This window comes from Ovis aries, chromosome 11 (assembly GCF_016772045.2).
Source record: "Ovis aries strain OAR_USU_Benz2616 breed Rambouillet chromosome 11, ARS-UI_Ramb_v3.0, whole genome shotgun sequence".
Classification (NCBI taxonomy): Eukaryota; Metazoa; Chordata; class Mammalia; order Artiodactyla; family Bovidae; genus Ovis; species Ovis aries.
This window is the reverse complement of record NC_056064.1, coordinates 21,591,484-21,608,457: the sequence shown is the minus strand read 5'-3', so window position 1 is coordinate 21,608,457 and position 16,974 is coordinate 21,591,484. Positions and strand designations below refer to the sequence as shown.

General features: G+C 46.9%; 1 protein-coding gene across 3 annotated transcripts in view; it reads right to left on the bottom strand.

Moving 5' to 3' along the window:
* ABR (ABR activator of RhoGEF and GTPase) overlaps positions 1-5,829 on the bottom strand; it is a 187,969-nt gene extending 182,140 nt beyond the window's left edge. For all 3 annotated transcript variants that reach the window (XM_042255475.2, XM_042255476.2, XM_042255477.2), the window contains exon 1: positions 4,436-5,829. In XM_042255475.2, the coding sequence (XP_042111409.1) occupies positions 4,436-5,492 (1,057 nt within the window). In that variant the 5' untranslated portion in view covers positions 5,493-5,829. The remainder of the gene's footprint in view (positions 1-4,435) is intronic.
* Positions 5,830-16,974: the final 11,145 nt, after the last annotated feature.

The window sequence follows — 16,974 nt, the reverse complement described above, 5'->3', positions numbered from 1 at the left end:
TGAAAAATATCAGGGCCTCCACACGTGGCTGGGCAGTTGTTGGCAGCCCAAGAGCTCCCAGCTGAGGAGGGGAGACCTAAAATCCAGCAGGCAGACTGCTCACCTGTGAGGCCAAGTCCATAAGGAGTCCCATGGGCAAGCGGCAGCCCTCATAGTTAACCTCAGCAGATGAACTGGGATCTGTTGGGGACTTCAGTGACAAAACAATAATAATGAGCACACATATATACACACATATGCATTTAAAGGTCAGTGTGTAAATAAAGATAACTCTTCAAGTATTTTACTGTATGTCATTTTCATAACTACCCTGAGATGTAAGTGCTGTCATTGGAAGCAGTATAGCTTGGTGTTTAAAGGCACAGACTTGCAAGTCAGACTGCGTGCATTCAAATCCTAAGTGCCACTTAGGGTAACCTTGTGGGTTACCAAGGTACCCAAGCTGGGTAACCTTGGGCAGATTTACTTAAGCCCTCTGAGCCTCATGCTTCTCATACATAAAATGGAAACAGTAATAGGGCCTGTCTTATGAAACTGGTATGTGGTATACATGAGTTAACACGTGTAAAATGCTTAGAACAGGAACAGGCACAAAGGAAGCCCTCAGGAGGCGTTAGCTATTCTTGTTATTTCTGTTAATAGAGACTGAGATGTAGAAAGGCCAGCAGCTCATTCACAGCCTCACACCTGCTTCGGGGCTGAGCCTGGGCACACACATGGGTCTGTCTTCATAGCACATGTGACCCAACACGGCTGATTCTAGCTCTGCAGCCCCCACCCCCACCCCATTCGCATCACTACCTTCATTCATGCCGTCGGCCTCAGTACCAACAGGGCAATAAGATGCTAACTGGAAGATACTAAAAGAACTGGGATTCTAGGGATTTCCCTGATGGTCCAGGGGGTAAGAATCCACTTTGCCATGCACTGCAAGTAAGACCTGTGGCAGCCAAATAAATAAACACTTTTAAAAAAGAAAGAAAGAAGAACTGGAATTCTAACTCAAACCCTAATTTGTCTATTATGCGTAGAACAAACTCAAATGTGTCTTGGTATGAGGGTCTGCCCCTCAGCTAAGAGAAAACGACCCTTTTCTAAGGAGGAAGGCACTTCTTCTGCCTTTGGGCCTTTTTATGTGCGGTCTCATGTGCTCTCTCTCCTTGAAACTCTGAGAGGAAGGCAAAGCCTGAATTGTGCAATAAAACCCGATGGGGTGAGGCTCTCTGAATAGTGACAATGGGCATGATTCCTGGTGGAGAGGGAGGAGCTTAAGGGCCAATCCAGCCAGAGAGCCTCATAAGCCAAAATCACCACCCTGCCCTGGATCCTGCCCTGTTTCTGGAAGGTTCTAGAAAGAGTCAGAGCCTGGCTAGGAAAAAAAACACAAAAACACAAACCACCTGTGATCCAGAATGATCTGAGAGTGGAGAGCTCTGAAGCACTGACTCAAAGAAAATGACCCAGAGCTGTAGTTAGTTGTAGTTTGTTAATACTATGGGTACTTATGATTGCCAAGCCCTGTTCAAAGCCCTCTAGAAATGATATCCCATTTATTCTTCATATCAACGGTATGATGTCATCTGTGTTTATTAGCCCCATTTAACTGAAGAGAAAACCAAACACAGAAAATTCAAACAACTTCTCCTAAGGTCATACAAGCAGTCTAGCTTCAGAGCCCATGGTCTTTATCAGCATTTTCAAATCTTTAGACCCAGCCCTTAGCATGAAATACATTCTACATCAGCACCCAGTATACATTCACAAGTATACAGAACCAAACAAAGTTTTAAAGCAGACTACTACTCACCATTACTGTGCGCAATGCACTCTGATTTTCCATTCTATTCCATCCCATTAAAAAAAAAACTATCACTCAACAAATATTTATGGAGCACCTAGTATGTGCTAGACACTCTTAGGCTTTGGGGCTATGTCAGTGGATTAAAGATAAAAATCCTTGCCCTTTGGAGCTTGCATTTTACACGAGAGAGAGAATGAATAAGATCCACGTGCAAAATTGTAGCCTCTGAGGTGGTAATTTGGCAAGAGCTATGGAGAGAAGTGAAGCAGGGAAGGCCAAGGGCAGGCAGCCAGAGAAGGCCTATGACGCTTTCTCTCCCCATCACGCTGATTCCAGTGGGCTGGCTGTCACCCACAGCTGGAAAAGCCTGTCCTCTAACCTCTCCACTCCAGCACCCTCTGTATGTCTGAAGGCTCTTCTGCCTAGACTCTGTGCACGTGACACTCGCATATGACCACGTGCACGTGTGTATACCTGTTATAGGCGTGCATGGATGTGCTGCATGCCTGTATGAATATGCATGTCCACCTCTATTCGCCTCCTCACTGAGGAGGTTTGGGAGACAGGAGGCAGGGGCCCCACACGCAGCTTTCCAAGGGCTCCCTACACAAGCCTGCCCTGCAGAAGGGTCCTGGAATGGAGCCTGAAAACCAGCCCAGGCACCATAGGCCAATGCCACAAGTGCCAGACATGTGCCCTGGCTGGAGTCCTCAGTTCAGAGGAAGGGAAATTTTTTTTTTTTTTATCATTGGTCCACCCAGAGAGACCACCTCTTGTAAATTGTTAGGGCAGAGGGAATTAGTTCCCAATCTGAATCAAGGTGCTCTATGTGCTAGAGTGCCCTTAAGGACAGAGGAGAGCACAGAAATCAAACCACTACCTGGGGGAAAAGCAGTTCATCAGGCACACCTGGCAGAGTGACTGATGTGAGTCCGGGGCGAGATGGGATTGCAGCCAGCTCTAAAGCGGCCCGGGGCCCCTTGGGTAGTCTCTATGGAGGGCATTTGGAATTTGGCACTAGAATGAAATCTTCAGACTCTAAGTTAAAGGGGGCACATAAAAATGTTACTAGCATGGGCAGCAAAAGCATTGCCTATGGGAGAAGCAGCCAATCTCTGCTAATGAATAAGCGTAATTGATCACAACGGATGACTTGATGGCCCTTCCAAATGTGCTTTTAGCAAAGTGGACAGTTTTTCATTCAAACGCAAGCTCACCCAGATAAGATCTAATAATGGAGATTTTGGAAGAATCCCAGCATCAGTGATTTCTTTTTTTTTTTTTTAATCCTTCACTGAACAGGGAAAACATCTTAAGTTCCTGGCTTGACCCAACCAGAGGACAGTTTATGCTTTCCCTATGGCTGAGGAGACTCTGACAGTCCCTGGGGCAACAGAGGGTTGGTCACAGGACAGCCCACATTCCTATCTGTCTTTTCCTCTTGGGCCCCTTTCTCATTCCTGACCTGTGGGGAGCTGGGTGGCCAGAAGACTGCATTCAATTCAATGCAATCATCCATTTATTCAATAAATAGGTATTGAGTAAAAGACCCTGATGCTGGGAGGGATTGGGGGCAGGAGGAGAAGGGGACAACAGAAGATGAGATGGCTGGATGGCATCACCGACTCAATGGACATGAGTTTGGGTAAACTCCGGGAGTTGGTGATGGACAGGGAGGCCTGGTGTGCGGTGATTCATGGAGTCGCAAAGAGACACGAGCCACTGAACTGAACTGATATGCAAGGCACCATGATGACCACTGAAAAGGGATTCCACCACAAGATGGCTAAGCCCAGGTCCTGTCCTCAGAAGAGAGGGCAGATATGAAGAGAAACAAGAAAATGACAAGAGGCCCCAGGGGAGGTCCCAGCTGGCTCCAACAAGCACTTAATCTTTCTGAGCTTAGGTTTCCTCCTGTATCAAATGAAGGCCCGGCTGTAGGCATGATCTCTGGCCATTCCGCCAGCTCAAAAACTCTATGATTCTAAGCCCTCCCCTTCCCATTCAGGCTCCTAGGAAGCTGACAGACCAGACGCTGCCTTCTAGGAAGAGGATGTCAGCAAAGGAAGGGGGTGGTGAGGGTAATGGACCTCTCCCACCGTGAGAGCTTCCTTCATTTTGGCCAGAACACAAGCTATAGGCTGGAGAAGATTCGAGAGCCGTTCAGAATATTAAGTGGAAGTTTGAGACTTCCATATCGAGGAATCTGGGGAAATGGGAACCGCTGGAGTCTGTGCAGGGAAGGATATCCTCAGTTGTGGCGCCGGGGAACCTAGCCGACCTGCGAGGATGAGTTGGACGTGGGGGTGGCGGTGATGCTGCAATGAAGTAGAAAGGCTGAGGTCCCAAGCGATAGATTCCTCCCACGGTGTGGTCGAGGGCTTAATCTTTTCATCCCCTGTCATCGTCCTAATGTTTATTTCCTTAAACTCGCCCAACCGAAATCCACTTTGCACCATCTTTTTTTTTTTTTTTTTAAGTTCTACAGGTGCCTTCAAGGTAAACACATAAATCTCATCTCCCTTCTGCTCAGGCGCCTGAGGCCAAACAGGACCATCTGGGTGTGCCAGGAAGGGGTGGGGGATTCAAGATACAGGATACAAGAGGCGAGGATGCACACAGGGGTGCGCCTACCTGCAAAAGAGCCGTCCTCGTGGTCGGAGCTGTTGCGGCTGCAGTCACTGCCCCTCTCGGGCGAGCTGTGGCTGGGCGAGTCCCGCTCGGGCAGCCCTAGGAACCTCTTGCGCCGCCACTGGGGGAGGTGCTCGCGAGCCCGACGCCGGGGGGGCTCCTCTGCCGCCGGGGGCGAGCCCCGCCCGTCCTTGGCCTCTGCCTCCAGTTGCTCCAGGTCCCGACTCCCGCGCACCTGCCGCCGGCCCCCGAGGATCAGGTGCATCCAGCGATGGGAACCGTATGCCCGCGCCGGCTTTTCGGCCTCATCGCAGGTCCCGGGCCGGCAAGGGGCCACAAGCAACTGGCTGAGGGCGAATTTCTCGTTCAGATCCACCATCTCGAAATCGTGGTCACTGCTGTCGCCCCCATCGTCCGCGCCCGAGGCGGTGTCCGCCTCGCCCTCCTCCGAGCCCCACCCCGCGCGGAGCCCGGCGGACCGCTCCTCTCTCCCGGCGCTGGGAGCCGTGCCATGGTGGCCGGGGGGCGCGCAGTCCTCCCGGGGCCTGAAGAGGAGGCGAGGCTGCAGGAGCTGCTGGTGGATGGCGGCGGTCAGGCTGCGCACCGCGCCCCCGGCCCCCGCCGGCCCGGGCCACGTGGGAAGGTCCAGGCACGCGTAGGGGGGACTCTCGGTCTTGGCGGCCACCGCCGGGTCAGGGAGCCAGAGGCCCCGGGGGTCTCCATCACCGCCTCCCGCTGCGCCCTCCTCCTGGCGCTGCGGCCGCCGCGGCGGCTCCCGCTCCGGTCGGGCCGGCGCCGGCTCCTCCGCGGAGGCCCCCCCGCAGTCGCCGAGTCTGCCCTCCGGGCGCCCGCAGCCGAAGTCCCGCTTCTCCAGGACCGCCTGCAGGTAGACGGCTTTGAACTTCTCCTCGGCCAGCACCTGTTGCAGCCACTTCAGTTTGAGTTTGCTGCGCTCCAGCTCGCGTTCCATGTCCAGCACCGAGTCCAGCTGCATAACGGGCACCTCCTCCCCAGGGAACTCGGCCCGCCAGTGGCGCTCAAAGTCCTGGGGGTCCCACATGCCGGGCGCCCCTTCGGGCCTCCGGGGCCCAGCGCCTCCGCGCGCAGCGGGTTGGGGTCGCGCCCGGCTCTCTCCGCGCTGACGCAGTCGCCTGCTCTTCACTTCTGCTCCAGATAGAAAATAAGGGAAAAAATAATGATAATAAAGTTTTTTTCCCCTTCCGCCCTCGAGCCTTTTTCTTCTTCTTCTGGGTTTCGCCTCCCTGACGTCAGCGGCCACCGGCGGCGGCGGAGGTGGGGGCCCCGGGGCCCTGGGTCCGCCCCCGGGGGCAGGACGCGAGGAGCCCGCGGTCTGAGGCCCGGGCTCCGTGCCCGGCAGCCCCCGGGCTCCGACGTCTGGAGAGCCGCGGCGGGGGCGGAGCCTCGGGGCGCCTCTGGGCGGCGCGGGCAGCTGGGAGGCTGCGAGAGCGCCCGGCGGAGCGGGCCTGCGGAGCAGCCCACCCCGTAGGCGGCCTCCGTGGGCCCGACTCGCACCTTCCCGGCCAGTCCCGCTGCGCAGCTCCCGCCGCCACCGGCGCAGACCGCACAGGCTCTCCGCTCCCGAGCGCCGGGCCGCGCAGCCGGGGAGGTGAGAGCGGCGGGGAGGGAGCGCGCGGGGGCGCCCTGGGCCGCAGCCAACCTCCGCAGGCCCTCCGCAGTCTCGCCTGTCTGGGTCAGGGCGGCGCCTGGGACCGAGAAGGAAAAGGTGCAGGAAAGGCTATGTGGCCGTGCGGCGAGGGCAGGTGTCCAAGGGAGCCGTCGGCGAACCGGCCGGGTTGTTCCCCCCCACCCCCGGAATTTATTGAGGGCGTTGAACTCTCTGGTGCCTCTCTGCCTCAGACGGTAAAGAATACGCCTCCAATAAGGGAGACTTGGGTTCGATCCCTGGGTTGGGAAGATCCCCTGGAGGAGTCATGGCAACCCACTCCAGCATTCTTGCCTAGAGAATCCCCATGGACAGAGGAGCTTGGTGGGCTACAGTCCATGGGGTCCCAAGGAGTCGGACACGACTGAGCGACTAAGCACACACACACAATTAACATGTCCAAAATTACAGAGCTCCTTAATCCAAAACTGGGGATGAGACTGTGTGTGTGTTTGAGATCCATTAAAGCTTTCTCTCCACTGCTCACTAGAGCTTTTCAGGGGAGACACGGGCAAGGATGACAGCTCCAAGTGGCTCTGCTTAGAGGCCCCTGTGGCTTCAAAGCTGAGGATACGCCCGTGTGACTCCTTGTGACTCAATCAAACCAGGGCTGGCAGGGGCTTAGACGCTGACCTGGGCGTCTAAGAGGACCCTCCACTTTGCTTCCTCTTTGTGGCCTCAACAATTCCTCTGAAAAGAAAAAGAAAGGAGCTGGGGACCGGGGGCTGGAGGGAGGGCTCCCGCCTCACCACCTCTTCACACCCAGCTGCACCCCTTCTCAGTGTCCTTGGTGAGGTCCCACTGTCTGCGGAGAGAGGGCCTGATCAACTGTCCCATGCTCTCTGCAAGGGAGGACCTTGTTGGTGACTCACATTTTCTTCATTTTAAGGATGAGGAATTTGATCCTGTAGGAGGCTTAAGTGACTTGGCAGCTAGGAATTCTTCCTGGCCACAGTGCCCTTTGGGGACTGGAGTTAAACTCAGTGACCCCTCCTCTCCAAGTTCTCGCCACTGGCTGCTCATATAAACCATCTGAACAGACCATCCTTCTCCCACCTTTCAATCCCTTTCAAGCTGTCCCTCAAGGCTGGTTAATGGAAAGGTATCAGAAAGATATTTCTTAACCACAAATGGGGCTTCCCTGGTGGGTCAGCAATAAAGAATCCGCCTGGAAAGCAGGAGACCAGGGTTCGATCCCTGGATGGGGAAGAGCCCGTGGAGGAGGGCATGGCTATCTAGTCCAATATTCTTGCTTGGAGAATCCCATGGACAGATTAGCCCGGTGGGCTATAGTCTGTGGGGTCACAAGAGTCGGACATGACCAAAGCGAACGAGCAGGCATGCAACCACAAACGAGATAGTATCACTCTTCTGTTCAAACCCTTCCCCACCCCCCACTCCCACCCCGTGGCTCTTCACACTTCCAGGATGGATGCAGTCCAGACTTCTCTCCCACAAAGGAGATCTTCCCAGTTTTGGTCTCTACCCACCTCTCTGCCTTCCTTGTGGGCTTTAGCTTTATCAACTCTATGCTGTCCCCAAAGACATCTTGTTCTTTTTTTTTTTTTTTTTTTACTTTATTTTTGGCTGTGTGAGGTCTTAGTTGCAGCACGTGGGATCTTTACTTGCAGCATATGGACTTCTGTTTGTGGCGCTCGGGCTTAGTTGCCCCGCTGTTGCTCTTAGGGTCCCAAATAGGGATCGAACCTGGGGGCCCCTGCATTGGAAGGCACTGGACCGCCAGGGAAGTCCCAAAGACATCATGTTCTTAAATGTACCGTTTTCCTCTTCCTTAGAACTCCTGTCCCTCCACACAGGCACAACTACCTGCTGCCTGGGGGACACCAACTCTCCTTTAAGATACGGCTCTATCTCTGAGAAACTTTTTCTGGTCCCTCTCCCTCCTCTTTGTGTCACACACTTCATCTTATACAAGTCTTTATCTTTTTGCCCTTGCTCCACTTTATGGCAATTATCAGTGACATCTTTGTTTCCCTTTCTTTCACAGCTGCTCTCAAGGTCAGGGATTCTGTCTTTTCCACGTGTGTATTCTTGCTGCTCCTTGCAGAGCATGATTGAGAGATAGCTGATAATTGTTGAATGAAATGAATGAATGAATGAACAGGCAGATGACTGGATTCTCACCTTGCAATTCCTACTCCAATTGTGAATCACTCCAGGCTGGGAGTTAATGTGCTTCCCACTGAGACTTCTCAACTCTGGCATTTCCTTCCTGGACAAAGTCTGTGTTTACTCAGTTTTCCAACATCCCTTCTTCCTTTTTCTTTCTTTCTTCTTTTTTAAAATTTGGTGTGTCACTGGTATGACTCATTACTATTTGTCTTTGTGACCGATTGTCATGGGGAAATGGATATGTTTTCAAATACATGAGTTGAGTGTCCAGCTCCTGTGATTTCTCAGTGCTTCACCTAGTCCCTCAAGCTGCTGCTTTTTCTCCCACCTTTGTTTCATGCTTTGAAGACATTGTCCCTACCTTCTTGAGGCCACCACTATCTTTGTCCACTGGGAGGGACTGAAGCACTGGACACAGCCAGCCAGTGCAGGGGTTTTCCATCAAGCAGAGTTCACAAGTATCTTGGCCTCTGTTAAGATGATGGCATCCAATCCAATCACTTCATGGCAAATAGATGGGGAAAAAATGGAAACAGTGACAGACTTCATTTTCTTGAGCTCCAAAATTACTGCCACCGGTGACTGTAGCTATGAAATTTAAAAAGATGTTTGTTCCTTGGAAGGAAAGCTGTAACAAATCTAGACAGCGTATTAAAAAGCAGAGACATCGCTTTGCCAACAAAGGTCCGTCTAGTCAAAGCTATGGTTTTTCCAGTAACCATGTATGGATGTGAGAGTTGGACCATAAAGAAGGCTGAGTGCTGAAGAACTGATGCTTTTGAACTGTGGTGCTGGTGAAGACTCTTGAGAGTCCCCTGGACTGCAAGGAGATCTAACCAGTCCATCCTAAAGGAAATCAGCCCTGAATATTCATTGGAAGGACTGACGCTGAAGCTGAAGCTCCAATAATTTGGCCACCTGATGCCAAGAGCAGACTCACTGGAAAAGACCCTGATGTTGGGGAAGATTAAGGGCAAGAGGAGAAGGGGGCAACAGAGGATGAGATGGTTGGATGGCATTGCTGACTTACTAAACATGAGTTTGAGCAAACTCTGGGAGATGGTGAAGGATAGATAAGCCTGGTGTGCTCCAGTCCAGGGGGTCGCAAAGAGTCAGACATGAGTGAGCAACTGTACAACAACATGATTTCAGAATGGTGGAATTTGGCTGGCAGTTCAGTAGTTAAGACCCTGAGCTTTCACTGCAGGGGGTATGGATTCCATCCCTGGTCTAAGATCCTGCATGCTGCATGGTGCAGAAAAAAAAGCTTTCAGAGTGGGGGAGAAATGCAACATAGCAGAGACAGATAACCCCAGTCAACAGCATATTGATTGGAGGATGTTTCCATATTTAAATACAAAGGAAAAAACCCTACAAGTTCATATAAGCATCAATTTCTGAATTTGTAATTTCCCTGGGAGGATAGTTTCAACTCTGTCCTTTAATTAAAGCAGCAGTTGGATTCCCTTTTGGTCAAAGGAAGTGGTTACCAATACCACTAATTTTTTTCCACAAGGACCAATATAGCCAGAAATGCCAACATTCATCTTCTGTAAACAGATCCCAGGAGCAAACTTCATTGTCTCTAGCTGGTGGGTAGTTCAGTTTTATTACTTGGCTTTGGGTCATCATGGGGGCAAGGGTAGAGCGGCTGACATTTATTGAGTCCACATTTCTAGTGGCCATATGGCTTTGATTGCATTTAATTTCTCACCACAACCCTGTGAAGAAGGTGTTATTGTCAAGGTAGTGAGAGAGAGAAATGGAAGATTAAAGAGGTTAGAGGTCATACAGCTAATTTTCTAGAGTCTAAATCTCAGTAGCTTTGGTTTGGCCCAGGTGCATCTGTCATTAGCATTCATTCATTCAATAAATATTTGTTGAGCACCATTAACTTCCAGAGACTAGCAAATCAAGTTTAAAATTTGTAACCTGGCTTATCAGATTCTTCACAGTGGATCCTCTGACCCCAGCTTACTTGTCCAATCGCATTTCTTGAATTTCTTCTGCTTGCTGCACCTATTCAGGTCCCCAGTCTGAGTAACCCTCTAAGAAGACACTTTCTGTGTTCTGTGCAACCTCCCTTTGGCCCATCGTGGATTTCCGCAGCAGGTGCAGCAGATAGTTCCCATGGCTGTTGGAGTCTCACCACAAATACCCACCCCTACTACTCTCCACTTTTATGCCCTAGGGTGTTTCTCAAGCATCCCAGATGGAAGCTTCTACAGGGGGCAAGTAATCCCTAGGGCATCCATGGCTGGTGGAAATGGGAACTGGTTGGTTAATAAATGCCGCAGGCTCCTGTCTTTGGAGAGCCTATCTGAGGCATATACTCTGCATCGTTGCTCAGAGATCTTCAAGAGGAATGACAATTGGTTCACAGTGGTAACCAAGCCATAATGGGCTCTCTACTGGATTTCCATTCTTGTCTGTCTCCATCTCCCTCACGCGCTTCCTGGAATAATCTCCTGACTATGGGACTTCCCTGGCGGTTCAATGGCTAAGACTTCACCTTCCAATGCAGAGTGTACAGGTTCAATCCCTGGTCAGGAAACCAAGATCCCACGTGCCACACAGTGAGGCCAAAGATTTTTTGAATTAATAAAATATAAAACAAAAGATTATAACAAAACAAAAACAGACCCAGAGATGCAGAAAACAAACTAGTGGTTCCCAGGGAGTTTGGGGGAAGAGGGGTAGGAGGAGGGGCGAGATAGGTAAAGGGGATAAAGAGGTACACACTACTCGGTATAAAGTAAAGAAGTTACAAGGATATAATTTATAGCACAGGGAATAGAACCAATATTTGATACTAACTTAATATGAAGTATTTTATAGTATTTTATAACAACTGAATATGAAGCTACCAGGGCTTCCCTGGTGGCTCAGTAGGTAAAGATTCTGCTTGTAATGCAGGAGATCTGGGTTCGATCCCTGCATTGGGAAGATCCTCTGGAGAAGGAAATGACAACCCACTCCAGCACTCTTGCCTGTAAAATCCCATGGACAGAGGAACCTGGCAGGCTACAGTCCATGGGGTTGCAAGAGTCAGACTTAGCGACTAAACCACCAAAACCAATATAAGTATAATCTAAAAGTATGGAATAACTATGCTGTACACTTAAAACTAATATAATATTTTAAGACAACTATACTCAAAGAAAAATAGAAAATCAATTGACCATGAACATATGGGTTTATTTCTGGACTCACAATTCTATTCCATTTATCTTTGCACTATTACCACACTGTTTTGATTACTGTAACTTTGTAGTAAGTTTTGTAATCAAAAAGTGTGCATCCTCCAACTTTTTTCTTCCTTTTCAAGATTGTTTTGTCTATTCTGAGCCTTTTGTATTTTCATATGAATTTCAGGATCAGTTTGTCATTCTGCAAAAGAAAATCAGAGCTTTCAACAGGGATTGTACTGAATCTGTAGATCAATTTGGGGTGTATTACCATCCCATCAATGTTAAGTCTTCCAATTTGTGACCATGAAATGCGTGCGTGCTAAGTTTGGTCATGTCTGCCTCTTTGCAATCCTATGGACTGTGGCCCACCAGGCTCCTCTGTCCATGAGATTCTCCAGGCAAGAATACTGGAGTGGGTTGCCGTGTCCTCCTCCAGAGGACCTTCCCAACCCAAGGACTGAACCCACATCTCTTATGTCTCCTGCACTGGGAGGTGGGTTGTGACCATGGGATAGGTCTTAATTAATTTATGTAAGTCTTTTTTTTTTAATGTAAGTCTTAATTGATTTCTTTCAGTGATGTTTAATAGTTTTTAACATATAAGTCTTATACCTCTTTGATTAAATTTTTCTTAAGTGTTTTATTATTTTTAACAATTGTAATAAAAACATATTACTCTCAGTACCATTTTTAAGTGTACAGTTTAGTAATGTTAACTATATTCACATTGTTGTGTAACAGATCTCTAGAACTTTTTAGCTTGCAAAATCGAAACTCTATATCCACGGAAGACCAACTCTCCATTTCCCCTTCCCCTCTCTCTCGCAACCACCATTCTATTTTCTGTTCCCATAATTTTGACTACTCTAGATATCTCATATAAGTGAGAGTATTTGTCATTCGGTGATTGATTTATTTCATTCACCATAACATCTTCAAGGTTTATCCATGTGGTAGCATGTGACAGGATTTCCGTTCTTAAGACTGAATAATATTCCATTGTATGTATATACCACATTTTCTTTATTCATTCATCTATCAGTGGACATTTGGGCTTTCACCTTTCGGTTATTGTGAATAATCTTTCAGGGAACATGGGTGTGCAAATATCTCTTGAGATCCTGCTTTCAATTCTTTTCAATATACATCCAGAAGTGGAATTGCTGGATCATATAATATTTCTATTTTTAGCATTTTGAGGAATCTGTATACTGCTTTACATAGTGTCTGCACCATTTTACATTCCTACCAGCAGCACAGAAATGTTGCTGTATCACCACATTCTCACCAACAATGGTGGGTTGGTTTTTTTTTTGGATGTTGTTTTTCTGGTGGTCATCCTAATGGGTTATGAGATAATATCTCAATGTCATTTTGATTTGTGTTTCTCTAATGATTGTGATATTGAGAATTATTTCATATGTTTGTTGGCCATTTGTATACCGACTCTGGAGAAATGTCTCCTCAGGTCCTTTGTCCATTTTTTTTTTTTAATTAGGTTTACCTGTCTTTTAAAAATTAGTTATTAATTAATTTGGCTGCACTGGGTCTTAGTTGTAGCATGTGGGATGTAGTTCCCTGACCAGGGATAGAACCCAGCCCCCCTGCATTATGAGAACAGTCTTAGCCACTGGACCACTGGGGAAGTCCCCTTGGAACTCTTTTCAAAGATCATTTGACCATAATGTAAGGATTTATTTCTGGGCTCTGTATTTTGTTCCATTGGACTATGGGTCTATCTTTTATGCCAGCACCAGTTTTGTTTTTTTTTTTTTTTACTGTGGCTTTGTAAACATTTTGTTTTACAATAAGAAAATTTGCACTCTTCCCAATGAATTAAAATTTGCTATTAAAAAAATAAGCTCAAATAGGTCTTGGAGATCTTTCTATGACAATACACATTGTGTGACTTTTTTTTCCTGACACCAATCAATTTTACAAATCTCAGACACGAACAGTTTAATTCAGTTCTGACACCAACTTCCTGAAGTCAGATTCCACAGGGTAAGGACTCAGTCCCACAAGGCTGCCCCTATTTCAGAAAATGAAACTGAAATGTTAGTTGCTTAATCGTGCCTGACTCTTTGTGATCCCATGGACTGTAGCCTGCCAGGCTCCTCTGTCAAAGGGATTCTCCAGGCAAAAAACTGGAGTGGGTTCTTTACCATCTGAGCCACTTTGGAAGGGACTCCCTATTTCAGATGCCAGCTACAAATGGGGTGCCCAAGCTACCTACACTTCTGCCCAGTGAATTACAAATCTAGGAATTCCTATGCCCCACCCCAGATTTGATAATTTGCTGAAACAACCCACAGAACTCAAGAAAACATTATATGTACTATTACAAAGGATACAAATGAACAGTGAGGTGAATAGGTATATAAGGGGAGATCTGGAAAGTCCTGAGTGCAGCAGCCTCTACCCCCATAGGGTTGGGACTCACAACCTCCTGGGATACGGATATGCTTGCCAACTCAGAAGCTTTCTGAATTGTGCTGTTGAGGGGTTTTTATGGAAGTTTCATTATGCAGGCATGATGGTTTAAATCACTGGTCATTGGTAATGAATCTCCAGGTCCTCTCTCCTCCCAAGTGGGGGAGGGGAGGCGCTGGAAGTTCTAAGCCTCTAATCTTGTGGTTGGTTTCTTTGGCCATGGGTCCCCATCCTGAAGTTATCTAACCCCCAATCTGGAGTCATCTCACTAACTTACAATAGACAATAAATTCCAAGGGTTTTAGGAACTCTGAGCCACAGACAAAAAATAAATATTTATTTTTTATTTTACCACAGGTATGGACCTTTCTCATTATTTTTAATAGCTTCATGGCAATCCATTGTACAGATATACCATCATTTATTTAAACATCTCCTGTTGACAGACCTTGCAGGTGTTTGCCTACTCCTGCAAATGCTAACAGTAGTTTGAGTTTATTGAAATATCCGCTATTGATGGCTGTTGTCGTTATTTGCCATTTTCTTCCAATCACTAACAATGTCACAGGAAACATCCTTGTTGAGTATTTCTTTAGGTTACATTCTCCAAAGTGAAATTCCTGAGTCAGAGTGCATGTTCCCTGGACATTTGGATAGACACTGCTAAATTGTCCTTAAAAATCCTGTACCAATCTGTACTCACATCAGTAGTATATGAAAGAGACCATTTCACTAGACCCTTACTGAAATTGGGCTTCCCTGGTGGCTTAGAGGTTAAATAAAGCATCTGCCTAGAATGCGGGAGACCCGGGTTCGATCCCTGGGTTGGGAAGATCCCCTGGAGAAGGAAATGGCAACCCACTCCAGTACTCTTGCCTGGAGAATCCCATGGAGGGTGGAGCCTGGTAGGCTACAGTCCATGGGGTCACAAAGAGTCAGACACGACTGAGCGACTTTACTTTACTTTACTGAAATTGGATGTTTCAACTTTTAGAAAAAATTTTGTTGTGGAAAATTTCATATACTAAAAAAGATGATTATAAGGATTTCTTATTGCCCATCACCCAGTTTGAACTCATGGCCAATCTTATTTCATCTAAACTTCCATCCTCTTCCTACTACCACTGGAGTATTCTGAAGGAAATCCCATGACATTAAACATTTCATCTGTAAATGATTCAGTATGTATTTATATTATAGGAATCTTAACAAAAATAATCATAATCCCGAGGTGACAACTCAATAAATTAACAATGATTCCATATTAGATGAATGGATAAAGAAGATGTGGTACAAATGATGGAATACTACTCAGCCATGAAAAAGAATGAAATAATGCAGCAATGTGGCTGTAACTAGGAATTATCATACCAAGCGAAGCAAGTCAGAAAGAGAAAAACAAATACCATGTATGATCACTTATAGATGGAATTTCTAGGTAACAGAAGCAGACTCACTCAGAAAGAATACACTTGTGGTTGCCTGAGGGAGAGCAGGCGGGGAAGGGGTGGATTGGGAGTTTGGGATTAGCAGATACAAACTATTATATATAAAATGGATAAACAGCAAAGTCCTACTATATAGAACAAGGAACTATATCAAACATCCTGTGATAAACCGTAATGGAAAAGTATGAAAAAGAATGTATTAAAAAAAAAAAAGAATGTATATACATATATGCCTGAATCACTTTGCTGTACAGCAGAAATTAAAATTTTAATGAAAACATTAAAAAACATTATTAATCAATTATATTTCAATAAAGAAATTTTCTTAATATCATCAACTATCAGTCTTAAATTTCCCTATTATCTCATAATTTTATTGGCAATTTGTTTGAATCAGGGTTCACAACACTCCATATTACAGTCTATAAGCCTCTTTTCAACAGTTCTCCTTCCATGTCTCCTCAACCCCTCCTTCTTCTGTCCATGAGATTTATTTGTTAAAGAAATTAGATGGGTTATCCTGTAGAGTTTCCCAGTCTGTATTTTGCTGTTGGGAACCTCATGGTATCTTTTAATATGTCCCTCCTGTGAACTGGTAGTTAGACCTAGAATCCTGATCAGATTTAATTTGGGAAGGGGGCAGGACTGTTCTGTGAGGCTTCCCTGGTGGTTCAGCTATAAAAAATCTGCCTGCCAATGCAGGAGACGTGGGTTCGATCCTTGGGTTGGGAAGAGCCTCTGGAGAAGGAAATAACAACCCACTCCGGTAATCTTGCCTGGAGAATCCCATGGAGAGAAGAGCCTGGCGGGCTGCAGTCCATGGGGAAACAGTCAGACATGACGTAGCGACTAGACCACACGAGGACTGCTTTGTAAGTGGCGTTGTCTTCTTGCCTCAGATGGCGATCGTGCCAACGTGTCTTTTCTTGTGATGTCAGCAGTCCTTCGTGACGACCGCAAACACTGTTCAATGCCATCATTCCTTCTCGTAGCAGAGAAATTGCCCCTCAGCAGCTATTGGTTTCCCCAGAGGCACAGTTCATACAGGAAACACATAATGATTACTTTTTACCTTTATTTCCAATTTTTAAAAACAATGAGTTGGTTCAGTAGTATCCTCGAAGGCAACCAATGAGGTTTTCTTTTGTTCTGAAGCGTTTTTAGCGTAATGATAAATTCAGGGATTTTAAGTGTATTTAGGGATTTTGTTCTACTGCAGTTCGTCCCATCTTTGGCCAGAGGGAGATTCTTCAAGCTAACTTCTGAGGCCTTTTGACAGCATTCCGGTAGTCTGATAGTTTTGTTGCTTTCTTGTTTCACAAGATGTTTCAGACTTATCTGATAAATTCCCTGTCCCAGACAAAAAATCAGCTGTTTCTCCAGAGTGCTCCGGTTCTTCTTAGTGGGAGATGGCATTTGAAGACTTCAGTCGGGGTAGTAGAGGTGTTTATTGCTTTGGACAGGTCATTACTTACAGGTCTTTTCATTACATATTTAAACTATGTCATGAGTTTATAGTGCGACTTGAAGTTAATATTCAGGATGACAGAATTTTTACTTACTCTCAATGATCTCACTTTCTCTTTCTCCTTTTTCCTCCTCAATAAAGAGGCCTGTTCTCAATAATACTAATTTGATTAGCTTTTCATACAA